The 13,163-nt window shown below is 44.8% G+C and overlaps 1 protein-coding gene across 2 annotated transcripts in view; it reads left to right on the top strand.

The window, feature by feature from the left end:
- LOC118357982 (spindlin-Z-like) overlaps window positions 1-12,598 on the top strand; it is a 46,373-nt gene extending 33,775 nt beyond the window's left edge. For both annotated transcript variants that reach the window (XM_035735288.2, XM_035735289.2), the window contains 2 exons: window positions 6,998-7,231; window positions 7,416-12,598. In XM_035735288.2, coding sequence (XP_035591181.1) covers window positions 6,998-7,231; window positions 7,416-7,615 — 434 coding nt within the window. In that variant the 3' untranslated portion in view covers window positions 7,616-12,598. The remainder of the gene's footprint in view (window positions 1-6,997; window positions 7,232-7,415) is intronic.
- The last annotated feature ends 565 nt before the right edge of the window (window positions 12,599-13,163 follow it).

The following is a 13,163-nucleotide window of genomic DNA, read 5'->3' as shown; positions in this document are numbered from 1 at the left end:
TTAATCACGGTACTCCATTCTGCTTGTTTGTTTATCTGTCGGCCCAGTTGCCTAGTCAACGCCATTTTACCTGCTGTTTGTTGTGCTAGCTGATTAGCCTCGCCTACTGTTTTTAGCTAGCTTTCCCAATTCAACACCTGTGATTACTGTATGCCTCGCTGTATGTCTCTCTCAAATGTCAATATGCCTTGTATACTGTTGTTCAGGTTAGTTATCATTGTTTTAGTTCACAATGGAGCCCCTAGATCCACTCTGCATACCCCTGTTACCTCCTTTGTCCCACCTCCCACACATGCGGTGACCTCACCCATTACAACCAGCATGTCCAGAGATACAACCTCTCTCATCATCACCCAGTGCCTGGGCTTACCTCCGCTGTATCCGCACCCCACCATACCCCTGTCTGCGCATTATGCTCTGAATATATTCTACCATGCCCAGAAACCTGCTCCTCTTATCCTCTGCCCCCAACACTCTAGGCGACCAGTTTTGATAGCCTTTAGCCGCACCCTCATACTACTCCTTCTCTGTTCCGCGGGTGATGTGGAGGTAAACCCAGGCCCTGCATGTCCCCAGGTACCCTCATTTGTTGACTTCTGTGATCGAAAAAGCCTTGGTTTTATGCATGTCAACATCAGAAGCCTCCTCCCTAAGTTTGTTTTACTCACTGCTTTAGCACACTCTGCTAACCCTGATGTCCTTGCCGTGTCTGAATCCTGGCTCAGGAAGGGCACCAAAAATTCAGAGATTTCCATACCCAACTATAACATCTTCCATCAAGATAGAACTGCCAAAGGGGGCGGAGTCGCAGTCTACTGCAGAGATAGCCTGCAAAGCAATGTCATACTTTCCAGGTCCATACCCAAACAGTTTGAACTACTAATTTTGAAAATTACTCTCTCCAGAAATATTTACATTTACATTTAAGTCATTTAGCAGACGCTCTTATCCAGAGCGACTTACAAATTGGTGCATTCACCTTATGACATCCAGTGGAACAGCCACTTTACAACTAGGTATTCCTTAAAGAGGTGGGGTTTCAGGTGTCTCCGGAAGGTGGTGATTGACTCCGCTGTCCTGGCGTCGTGAGGGAGTTTGTTCCACCATTGGGGGGCCAGAGCAGCGAACAGTTTTGACTGGGCTGAGCGGGAACTGTACTTCCTCAGTGGTAGGGAGGCGAGCAGGCCAGAGGTGGATGAACGCAGTGCCCTTGTTTGGGTGTAGGGCCTGATCAGAGCCTGGAGGTACTGAGGTGCCGTTCTCCTCACAGCTCCGTAGGCAAGCACCATGGTCTTGTAGCGGATGCGAGCTTCAACTGGAAGCCAGTGGAGAGAGCGGAGGAGCGGGGTGACGTGAGAGAACTTGGGAAGGTTGAACACCAGACGGGCTGCGGCGTTCTGGATGAGTTGTAGGGGTTTAATGGCACAGGCAGGGAGCCCAGCCAACAGCGAGTTGCAGTAATCCAGACGGGAGATGACAAGTGCCTGGATTAGGACCTGCGCCGCTTCCTGTGTGAGGCAGGGTCGTACTCTGCGGATGTTGTAGAGCATGAACCTACAGGAACGGGCCACCGCCTTGATGTTAGTTGAGAACGACAGGGTGTTGTCCAGGATCACGCCAAGGTTCTTAGCGCTCTGGGAGGAGGACACAATGGAGTTGTCAACCGTGATGGCGAGATCATGGAACGGGCAGTCCTTCCCCGGGAGGAAGAGCAGCTCCGTCTTGCCGAGGTTCAGCTTGAGGTGGTGATCCGTCATCCACACTGATATGTCTGCCAGACATGCAGAGATGCGATTCGCCACCTGGTCATCAGAAGGGGGAAAGGGGAAGATTAATTGTGTGTCGTCTGCATAGCAATGATAGGAGAGACCATGTGAGGTTATGACAGAGCCAAGTGACTTGGTGTATAGCGAGAATAGGAGAGGGCCTAGAACAGAGCCCTGGGGGACACCAGTGGTGAGAGTGCGTGGTGAGGAGACAGATTCTCGCCACGCCACCTGGTAGGAGCGACCTGTCAGGTAGGACGCAATCCAAGCGTGGGCCACGCCGGAGATGCCCAACTCGGAGAGGGTGGAGAGGAGGATCTGATGGTTCACAGTATCGAAGGCAGCCGATAGGTCTAGAAGGATGAGAGCAGAGGAGAGAGAGTTAGCTTTAGCAGTGCGGAGTGCCTCCGTGATGCAGAGAAGAGCAGTCTCATTTGAATGACTAGTCTTGAAACCTGACTGATTTGGATCAAGAAGGTCATTCTGAGAGAGATAGCGGTAGAGCTGGCCAAGGACGGCACGTTCAAGAGTTTTGGAGAGAAAAGAAAGAAGGGATACTGGTCTGTAGTTGTTGACATCGGAGGGATCGAGTGTAGGTTTTTTCAGAAGGGGTGCAACTCTCGCTCTCTTGAGGACGGAAGGGACGTAGCCAGCGGTCAGGGATGAGTTGATGAGCGAGGTGAGGTAAGGGAGAAGGTCTCCGGAAATGGTCTGGAGAAGAGAGGAGGGGATAGGGTCAAGCGGGCAGGTTGTTGGGCGGCCGGCCGTCACAAGACGCAAGATTTCATCTGGAGAGAGAGGGGAGAAAGAGGTCAGAGCACAGGGTAGGGCAGTGTGAGCAGAACCAGCGGTGTCGTTTGACTTAGCAAACGAGGATCGGATGTCGTCGACCTTCTTTTCAAAATGGTTGACGAAGTCATCTGCAGAGAGGGAGGAGGGGGGGAGGGGGAGGAGAATTCAGGAGGGAGGAGAAGGTGTCAAATAGCTTCCTAGGGTTAGAGGCAGATGCTTGGAATTTAGAGTGGTAGAAAGTGGCTTTAGCAGCAGAGACAGAGGAGGAAAATGTAGAGAGGAGGGAGTGAAAGGATGCCAGGTCCGCAGGGAGGCGAGTTTTCCTCCATTTCCGCTCGGCTGCCCGGAGCCCTGTTCTGTTCTGTGAGCTCGCAAGTCTCTCACTGTTGCCGCCTGCTACCGACCACCCTCAGCTCCCAGCTGTGCCCTGGACACCATTTGTGAATTGATCGCCCCCCATCTAGCTTCAGAGTTTGTTCTGTTAGGTGACCTAAACTGGGATATGCTTAACACCCCGGCAGTCCTACAATCTAAGCTAGATGCCCTCAATCTCACTCAAATCATCAAGGAACCCACCAGGTACAACCCTAACTCTGTAAACAAGGGCACCCTCATAGAGGTCATCCTGACCAACTGGCCCTCCAAATATACCTCCGCTGTCTTCAACCAGGATCTCAGCGATCACTGCCTCATTGCCTGTATCCGCCACGGAGCCGCAGTCAAACGACCACCCCTCATCACTGTCAAACGCTACCTAAAACACTTTTGTGAGCAGGCCTTTCTAATCGACCTGGCCCGGGTATCCTGGAAGGACATTGACCTCATCCCGTCAGTTGAGGATGCATGGTCATTCTTTAAAAGTAACTTCCTCACCATTTTAGATAAGCATGCTCCGTTCAAAAAATGCAGAACCAAGAACAGATACAGCCCTTGGTTCACTCCAGACCTGACTGCCCTCGACCAGCACAAAAACATCCTGTGGCGGACTGCAATAGCATCGAATAGCCCCTGTGATATGCAACTGTTCAGGGAAGTCAGGAACCAATACACGCAGTCAGTCAGGAAAGCTAAGGCCAGCTTCTTCAGGCAGAAGTTTGCATCCTGTAGCTCCAACTCCAAAAAGTTCTGGGACACTGTGAAGTCCATGGAGAACAAGAGCACCTCCTCCCAGCTGCCCACTGCACTGAGGCTAGGAAACACGGTCTCCACCGATAAATCCATGATTATCGAAAACTTCAATAAGCACTTCTCAACGGCTGGCCATGCCTTCCGCCTGGCTACTCCAACCTCGGCCAACAGCTCCGCCCCCCCCCCGTAGCTCCTCACCCAAGCCTCTCCAGGTTCTCCTTTACCCAAATCCAGATAGCAGATGTTCTGAAAGAGCTGCAAAACCTGGACCCGTACAAATCAGCTGGGCTTGACAATCTGGACCCGCTATTTCTGAAACTATCTGCCGCCATTGTCGCAACCCCTATCACCAGCCTGTTCAACCTCTCTTTCATATCGTCTGAGATCCCCAAGGATTGGAAAGCTGCCGCAGTCATCCCCCTCTTCAAAGGGGGAGACACCCTGGACCCAAACTGTTATAGACTTATATCCATCCTGCCCTGCCTATCTAAGGTCTTCGAAAGCCAAGTCAACAAACAGGTCACTGACCATCTCGAATCCCACCGTACCTTCTCCGCTGTGCAATCTGGTTTCCGAGCCGGTCACGGGTGCACCTCAGCCACACTCAAGGTACTAAACGATATCATAACCGCCATCGATAAAAGACAGTACTGTGCAGCCGTCTTCATCGACCTCGCCAAGGCTTTCGACTCTGTCAATCACCATATTCTTATCGGCAGACTCAACAGCCTCGGTTTTTCGGATGACTGCCTTGCCTGGTTCACCAATTACTTTGCAGACAGAGTTCAGTGTGTCAAATCGGAGGGCATGCTGTCCGGTCCTCTGGCAGTCTCTATGGGGGTGCCACAGTGTTCAATTCTCGGGCCGACTCTTTTCTCTGTATATATCAATGATGTTGCTCTTGCTGCGGGCGATTCCCTGATCCACCTCTACGCAGACGACACCATTCTATATACTTTCGGCCCGTCATTGGACACTGTGCTATCTAACCTCCAAACGAGCTTCAATGCCATACAGCACTCCTTCCGTGGCCTCCAACTGCTCTTAAACGCGAGTAAAACCAAATGCATGCTTTTCAACCGATCGCTGCCTGCACCCGCATGCCCGACTAGCATCACCAGCCTGGATGGTTCCGGCCTTGAATATGTGGACATCTATAAGTACCTAGGTGTCTGGCTAGACTGCAAACTCTCCTTCCAGACTCACATCAAACATCTCCAATCGAAAATCAAATCAAGAGTCGGCTTTCTATTCCGCAACAAAGCCTCCTTCACTCACGCTGCCAAGCTTACCCTAGTAAAACTGACTATCCTACCGATCCTCGACTTCGGCGATGTCATCTACAAAATGGCTTCCAACACTCTACTCAGCAAACTGGATGCAGTCTATCACAGTGCCATCCGTTTTGTCACTAAAGCACCTTATACCACCCACCACTGCGACTTGTATGCTCTAGTCGGCTGGCCCTCACTACATATTAGTCGCCAGACCCACTGGCTCCAGGTCATCTACAAGTCCATGCTAGGTAAAGCTCCGCCTTATCTCAGTTCACTGGTCACGATGGCAACACCCATCCGTAGCACGCACTCCAGCAGGTGTATCTCACTGATCATCCCTAAAGCCAACACCTCATTTGGCCGCCTTTCGTTCCAGTACTCTGCTGCCTGTGACTGGAACGAATTGCAAAAATCGCTGAAGTTGGAGACTTATCTCCCTCACCAACTTCAAACATCAGCTATCCGAGCAGCTAACCGATCGCTGCAGCTGTACATAGTCTATAGGTAAATAGCCCACCCATTTTCACCTACCTCATTCCCATACTGTTTTTATACTGTTTTTTTTATTTATTTATTTACTTTTCTGCTCTTTTGCACACCAATATCTCTACCTGTACATGACCATCTGATCATTTATCACTCCAGTGTTAATCTGCAAAATTGTATTATTCGCCTACCTCATTTACCTCCTCATGCCTTTTGCACACGTTGTATATAGACTGCCCATTTTTTCTACTGTGTTATTGACTTGTTAATTGTTTACTCCATGTGTAACTCTGTGTTGTCTGTTCACACTGCTATGCTTTATCTTGGCCAGGTCGCAGTTGCAAATGAGAACTTGTTCTCAACTAGCCTACCTGGTTAAATAAAGGTGAAATAAAAAAAATAAAAAAAAATAAAATAAGCTAGCCATTTCACATCCGTTACACTAGCCCTCACCCTCCGATCCAACAGTTCCCAAACGTGCTCAATGGGATTGAGATCTGGGCTCTTCGCTGGCCTAGGCAGAACACTGATATTCCTGTCTTGCAGGAAATCATGCACAGAACGAGCAGTACGGCTGGTGACATTGTCATGCTGAAGCATCATGTCAGGATGAGCCTGCAGGAAGGGCACCACATGAAGGAGGAGGATGTCTTCCCTGTAACACACCGCGTTGAGATTGCCTGCAATGACAACAAGCTCAGTCCGAGGATGCTGTGACACACAACCCCAGACCATGACGGACCCTCCACCTCCAAATCGATCCCGCTCCAGAGTACAGGCCTCGCTCATTCCTTCAACGATAAACGCAAATCCGACTAAACCGCGACTCGTCAGTGAAGAACACTTTTTGCCAGTCCAGCGATGGTGGGTTTGTGCCCATAGGTGACATTGTTGCCGGTGATGTCTTATAACAGGCCAACAAGCCCTCAGTCCAGCCTCTCTCAGCCTATTGCGGACAGTCTGAGCACTGATGGAGTGATTGTGAATTCCTGGTGTAACTCGGCAGTTGTTGTTGCCATCCTGTACCTGTCCTGCAGGTGTTGTTACACGTGGTCTGCCACTGTCCGTCCTGTGTCCCTGTAGCACTGTCTTAGAGTACAGTACGGACATTGCAATTTGTTGCCCTGGCGATATCTGCAGTCCTCATGCCTCCTTGCAGCATGCCTGAGGCACGTTCACGCATATGGGCAGGGACCCTGGGCATCTTTCTTTTGGTGTTTTTCAGTCATTAAAAAGGCCTGTTTAGTGTCCTAAGTTTTCATAACTGTGACCTTAATTGCCTACCGTCTGTAAGCTGTTAGTGTCTTAACGACCTTTCCACAGGTGCATGTTCATAAATTGTTCATGGTTCATTGAACAAGCATGGGAAACGGTGTTTAAACCCTTTACAATGAAGATCTGTGAAGTTATTTGGATTTTTACAAATTCTTTGAAAGACAGGGTCCTGAAAAAGGGACGTTTCTGTTTTTGCTGAATTTGTTACAAATTAGTTTACATCTTTTCATAGCCATATTTACTATTCTTTTGAATATGCTCTCTGTAATGCAGCTCCAGCTCGTGTCAGTGATGCACAGCTAGCAGACACCATGATAGGTAAAGCAGTGGAGCACATGTTTGAGCAAGATGAAGGACCAAAGGAGGAGTGGAGGGGCATGGTGCTAGCACGGGCTCCCATTATGAACACATGGTTCTACATCACTTACGAAAAGGACCCTGTTTTGTACATGTACCAGCTCTTGGATGACTACAAAGAGGGGGATCTCCGGATAATGCCTGATTCAAGTGAGTCCATCAGAAATTATATTTTGTGTTAACACTGTGGGCATTGTTTATGGTCTCCATACCACTCTTTCTTTAAAAACATGTTGTATTAAGTTGTATTACGGTAGATACAATCATACTACATAAATGTTGTCAACAAATTACTAAAGCTCACTAAAGCTGGTAATATTCTATGCTTTTGCAGATGACTCGACCCCATCAGAGAGAGAGCCTGGCGAAGTGGTGGATAGCCTTGTTGGCAAACAAGTGGAATATGCCAAAGAGGATGGCGGCAAAAGGACAGGCATGGTTATCCATCAGGTTGATGCCAAACCCTCTGTGTATTTCATCAAGTTTGATGACGACTTTCACATCTACGTCTACGATTTAGTAAAAACGTCTTAGGGCATTGAGAAAAACATTGATTCACAGACCGTGGCAAATGTATTCAGGATTTCTTTGAGACAAGACAATTCCTTCACAGGCTACGAATGTGAAACTTGTCATTTCCTGTGTCATTGCTTCCAATGCGAAAGCTATTAGTGTACTTTTGTTTGAAAAGAAGAGACCTCTGCAGAATTCACCATGTCTGAACATTTACTCTGTTCAATTGGGCCAGACACCAGGAGCCTAATCCCAAAGTTTTTCTTAACATGAAAGAAAAGTGAGAATTTTGTGGGGGGTTTTCTTGTCTATGGTGCTGTAAATGAATTATTGTGAGGTTCTCGTAACATGTTTCTACCACTTTTGTTGACTTGTGGGTTTAACATCCTCAGAATTTAGCATGCATCAGTCTAACAGCTGTGGTCCTTTGTAGCTCAGTTGGTAGAGCAGGGTAGTGGATTCGATTCCCCCATCCATATGTCAATGTATGCACGCGTGACTAAGTCGCTTTGGATAAAAGCTTCTGCTAAATGGCACGTTACTGTATCAGTCAAACCTAGTAATCAGTTTAAAAAGAAAGGTATTACATGAAATTCTGTGATTTAATTTTTATTCCTTAATTCTCTACTTGTATGAACTGCCATTGTGAAATTGTCCTTCACATAAGGCTAGTTTCTGAGACCAAGGAAATCCAAGAGCTTCTTCCTTTTAGTTTTTAATCAGTGTTATTTTACGTCAGCCACACTTGCATTCTCCCGAAATGGGTGTCTAGACCTCTACTACTCTGTCAAATCGAAATTGTATTAGAGTAATTTGGCTGATGGCTTGTGCAAAGTTCATCAATTATTTAAATTCTAATATTTTTTGTTTACTGTGGCTTTTAGATTTGATTTTAATTTCCTTCAACCTGAAATGATTAGTTTTGTTATTTAATACTCTATCACCCAAATCTGATTTCAAATTTGTATTATTTCACTCTTACTCCTTTTCTAGAGCTACTGTATTGCAACTTTGTTGTCAAAAACACTAAAAGGATAATGATTGATACACATAACTAACTATACACTGAGTGGACAAAACATTAAGAACACCTTCCTAACATTGAGTTCCACCTACTACCATACCCCGCCCTGGCACCTACTAACCTCATCCATTGGCACTTAAATGGGCACTTGCCTATTCACCCTTTGAATGGCACGCATACACAAGCCATGTCTCAAGGCTTAAAAATCATTTTTTAACCTGTCTTCTCCTCTTCATCTACACTTGTAGTGTATTGAACAGGTGACATCAATAAGGGGATCATAGCTTTCACCTGATCAGTTTGTCATGAAAAGAGCAGGTGTTCTTAATGTTTTGTATACTCAATATACATGTAAACCGCATTTATAATCGTCTTTCAAGAAATATAGTATAGCAATCATCTTGTTAGCATTGTGATCCATTTGGAAGTATTTTTACGACTTGCCTTCAATTCTTCATGCCTGTTTCATGTCTATGTGCCATATATTTTCAGAGTGATAGATCTCAGAAATGTTTCTATCGAAGAATTTGTGGTCTAAATTGATTAAGCAAAGGGCCTGTTAATGTTCTAATGGATTTTGGGTCATATGCCACTGAGCCACCTACCATCAATGAGGTTAATTTTGAAAATGTCATTGTTTAATTGAATTCAGCATCAATCCAATCCATACGTTTATTTCTCATTTAAGCAAATATGAATTGTTTGCTGTTTTCTGACCTGAGCCTAGGTTGATTTCATGATTTAAGTTGATACTGTATAATAGTATTATACATCACTTGCAACATTTTGAATTTCATCCAAGGATTTAGAAAGATATTTAAATGGTCAACATGTCATGGTTATTTTAGAATTGTTGTATTGTTAGCATGTTCAAATTGTGTTACTGAAGCCTACAGTGCATTTGGAAAGTAATTCAGACCCCTTGACTTTTTCCACATTTTGTTATGTTACAGCCTTATTCTAAAATGGATTAAATATTTGTTTTTCCCTATTCAATCTACACACAATACCCCTTTAATAACAAAAGCAAAAACTGTTTTTTAGAAATGTATTAAAAATGGAAACGTAATATTACATTTACATAAGTATTCAGACCCTTTACTCAGTACTTTTGTTGAAGCACCTTCGGCAATGATTACAGCCTCAAGTCTTCTTCGGTATGACGCTAAACGCTTGGCACACCTGTATTTGGGGAGTTTCTCCCATTATTCTCTGCAGATCCTCTCAACCTCTGTCAGGTTGGATGGGGAGCGTCACTACATAGCTATTTTCAGGTCTCTCCAGAGATGTTTGATAAAATTCAAGTCCGGGCTCTGGCTGGGCCACTCAATGACATTCAGAGACTTGTCCCGAAGCCACTGCTACGTTGTCCTGTTGGAAGACGAATCTTCACCCTAGTCCTGAGCGCTCTGGAGCAGGTTTTCATCAAGGATCGCTCTGTACTTTTTTCCTTTCATCTTTCCCTCAATCCTGACTAATTTTCCAGTCCCTGCCGCTGAAAAACATCCGCAACACATGATGCTGCCACCACCATGCTTCACCGTAGGGATGGTGCCAGGTTTCCTCCATTGGTGACGCTTGGCATTCAGGCCAAAGAGTTCAATCTTGGTTTCATTGGACCAGAGAATCTTGTTTCTCATGGTCTTCGAGTCTTTAGGTGCCTTTTGGCAAACTCAAAGCGGGCTGTCGTGCCTTTTATTGAGGAGTGGCTTCCCGTCTGGCCACTCTACCATAAAGGCCTGATTTGTTGGAGTGTTGCAGAGATGGTTGTTCTTCTGGAAGGTTACCCAATTCCACAGAGGAACTCTGCAGCTCTGTCGGTGACCATTGGGTTCTTGGTCACATCCCTGACCAAGGCGCTTCTCCCCCGATTGCGCAGTTTGGCCAGTAGGCCAGCTCTAGGAAGTATTGGTGGTTCCAAACTTCTTCCATTTTAAGAATGACGGAAGCCACTGTGTTCTTGGGGACCTTCAATGCTGCAGACATTTTTTTGGTACCCTTCTCCAGATCTGTGACTCGACAGAATCCTGTCTCGGAGCTCAACGGACAATTCCTTCGACCTCGTGGCTTGGTTTTTGCTCTGACATGCACTGCCAACTGTGGGACCTTATATAGACACGTGGGCATTTCCAAATCATGTCCAATCAATTGAATTTGGAGTCCACAGGTAGAATCATGTTCTAGAAACATCTCAAGGATGTTCAATGGAAACAGAATGCACTTGAGCTCAATTTTGAGTCTCATAGCAAAAGGGCTGACTACGTTTTATTTGTTTTATATATTTACCTGTTTTTGCTTTTGTCATTATGGGGTATTGTGAATAGATTGATTTAATACATTTTAGAATAAGGCTGTAACCTAACAAAATGTGAAAAAAGGGAAGGGGTCTGAATACTTTCTGAATGCACTGTATGTCTGGAGCTTCTGCAGGTTTGCTTGCCATCACTAGTCACTCTCCCGCACAAAGATGAGATCCTGCTAACCTCTGTAGTATTATTAAGACATCTTGAAAGAGGGCAACAGGTCTATTTAAAATCCTTGATTGCCCCTTCATGATTTCCAAAGTGTGGAAATCATCATATGTTGCCAATGGCTGTGGGAGTCGAGGCATTTAACATTTTACATTACTATTGTAATGTACTGTGTATACTGTCAGTTCCACTTCTGAAAAGCAGACTTATGTCGCATGCATATAGCTAAATGTACGATGATGTGAGTTGCATGTCAGTTTCTTTTCAAAGTTATTAGCGTATGTCAATTGTGACATTTTGTTGTTTTTGTACTGTGCATTACATTAACCAACGCACTGATAATTCTAAATGAGTGCCAACTAAACGTGCCAGTCTTGTACAGCATTTAAGGGGTGATAGTTCTAAATAAATCATTTGTCAGTTTTTTTTTTTAAGTTACTGGCTTATTTATATGTATCCATAAAGAACTTTCCTTTATTTGATTGGGAGAAATGTGTGTGCATGTAAGGATGGACCTTGTGCGTACATATTCAGTCAGTCGTTATATGTTAAAATAGGATTAACATATTTTGAGTTGAAATGGAAGAGATTTAATTAAGGGACAGTAGTAAAGTACTTTTCTGCAATTTGTATATGTTTATATATCAAAATATAGAGGTCAAATTCTATCTTAATGGCCTTGTGTTCTAAATAATATTTTTTTAAATAAATGGTTACAGTTTAGTCATCTGGCACAAACACTTTAATGTTACTGAATTCTGCAAGAAAATTTGATAATGGACTATCCTGAATATTAAAATAAATAAGTAGGCCTATGTAATGTTTATTTTTTTTAATGTGATGTTTCCTTTTAACACAACACTGGAAGATCCAGTATTTGTGTGGCAGGTATAGTAGTCCAAATGGGGTCCATGGAAAAGCTTTCATAATATTGAGTGTTGCAGAACGCAACTGTTCTGCCTTACTATTATTCGACCATGCTGGTCATTTATGAACATTTGAACATCTTGGCCATGTTCTGTTATAATCTCCACCCGGCACAGCCAGAAGAGGACTGGCCACCCCACATATGCTCTCTCTAATTCTCTCTTTCTTTCTCTCTCTCTCTCGGAGGACCTGAGCCCTAGGACCGTGCCCCAGGACTACCTGACATGATGACTCCTTGCTGTCCCCAGTCCACCTGACTGTGCTGCTGCTCCAGTTTCAACTGTTCTGCCTTATTATTATTCGACCATGCTGGTCATTTATGAACATTTGAACATCTTGGCCATGTTCTGTTATAATCTCCACCCGGCACAGCCAGAAGAGGACTGGCCACCCCACATAGCCTGGTTCCTCTCTAGATTTCTTCCTAGGTTTTGGCCTTTCTAGGGAGTTTTTCCTAGCCACCGTGCCCTCTACACCTGCATTGCTTGCTGTTTGGGGTTTTAGGCTGGGTTTCTGTACAGCACTTTGAGATATCAGCTGATGTACGAAGGGCTATATAAATACATTTGACTTTGACTTTGACTAGCCATTCCCTTTGTCATGCAAACTCTGAGAAATATTCATATAATTACATACATAATATAAATGGTAGGATCTTTGTATTTAGCTGCAGAATATTACTGATTACTTTTATAAATACGTATGCATATCGTGAGTAGAAACAATAGTCTAGCAGCTAGGCCTTAAGTACTGCTTAAGTAGTTTTTTGGGCTACATTATTTTACTATTTTGTATTTTTGATAACTTTTACTCCACCACATTCCTAAAGAAAATATGTACTTTTTACTCACATTTTCCCTGACACCCAAAAGTTAAATTTGTAATGCTCAGGCAGGACAGCAATATGGTCCAATTCGCACACCTATCCAAATAACGCGTTGTCATTCCTACTGCCTCTCATCTGGCAGACTCACTAAACACAAATACTGTGTTTGTGATGTCTGAGGGTTGGACTGTGGCCCTGGCTGTCCATAAATAAAAATATAAAAACAAGATAATTGTGCCGACTGGATTGCTTAATATAAGGAATTGGATGTATAATATTGGAGTACTTTTTCCACCACTGTACTTATATTTAAAACCAGTC

Source organism: Oncorhynchus keta, chromosome 25, assembly GCF_023373465.1.
Source record: "Oncorhynchus keta strain PuntledgeMale-10-30-2019 chromosome 25, Oket_V2, whole genome shotgun sequence".
Taxonomy (NCBI): Eukaryota; Metazoa; Chordata; class Actinopteri; order Salmoniformes; family Salmonidae; genus Oncorhynchus; species Oncorhynchus keta.
The sequence above is the reverse complement of the archived record's forward strand: the minus strand, read 5'-3'. Positions and strand labels throughout refer to the sequence as shown.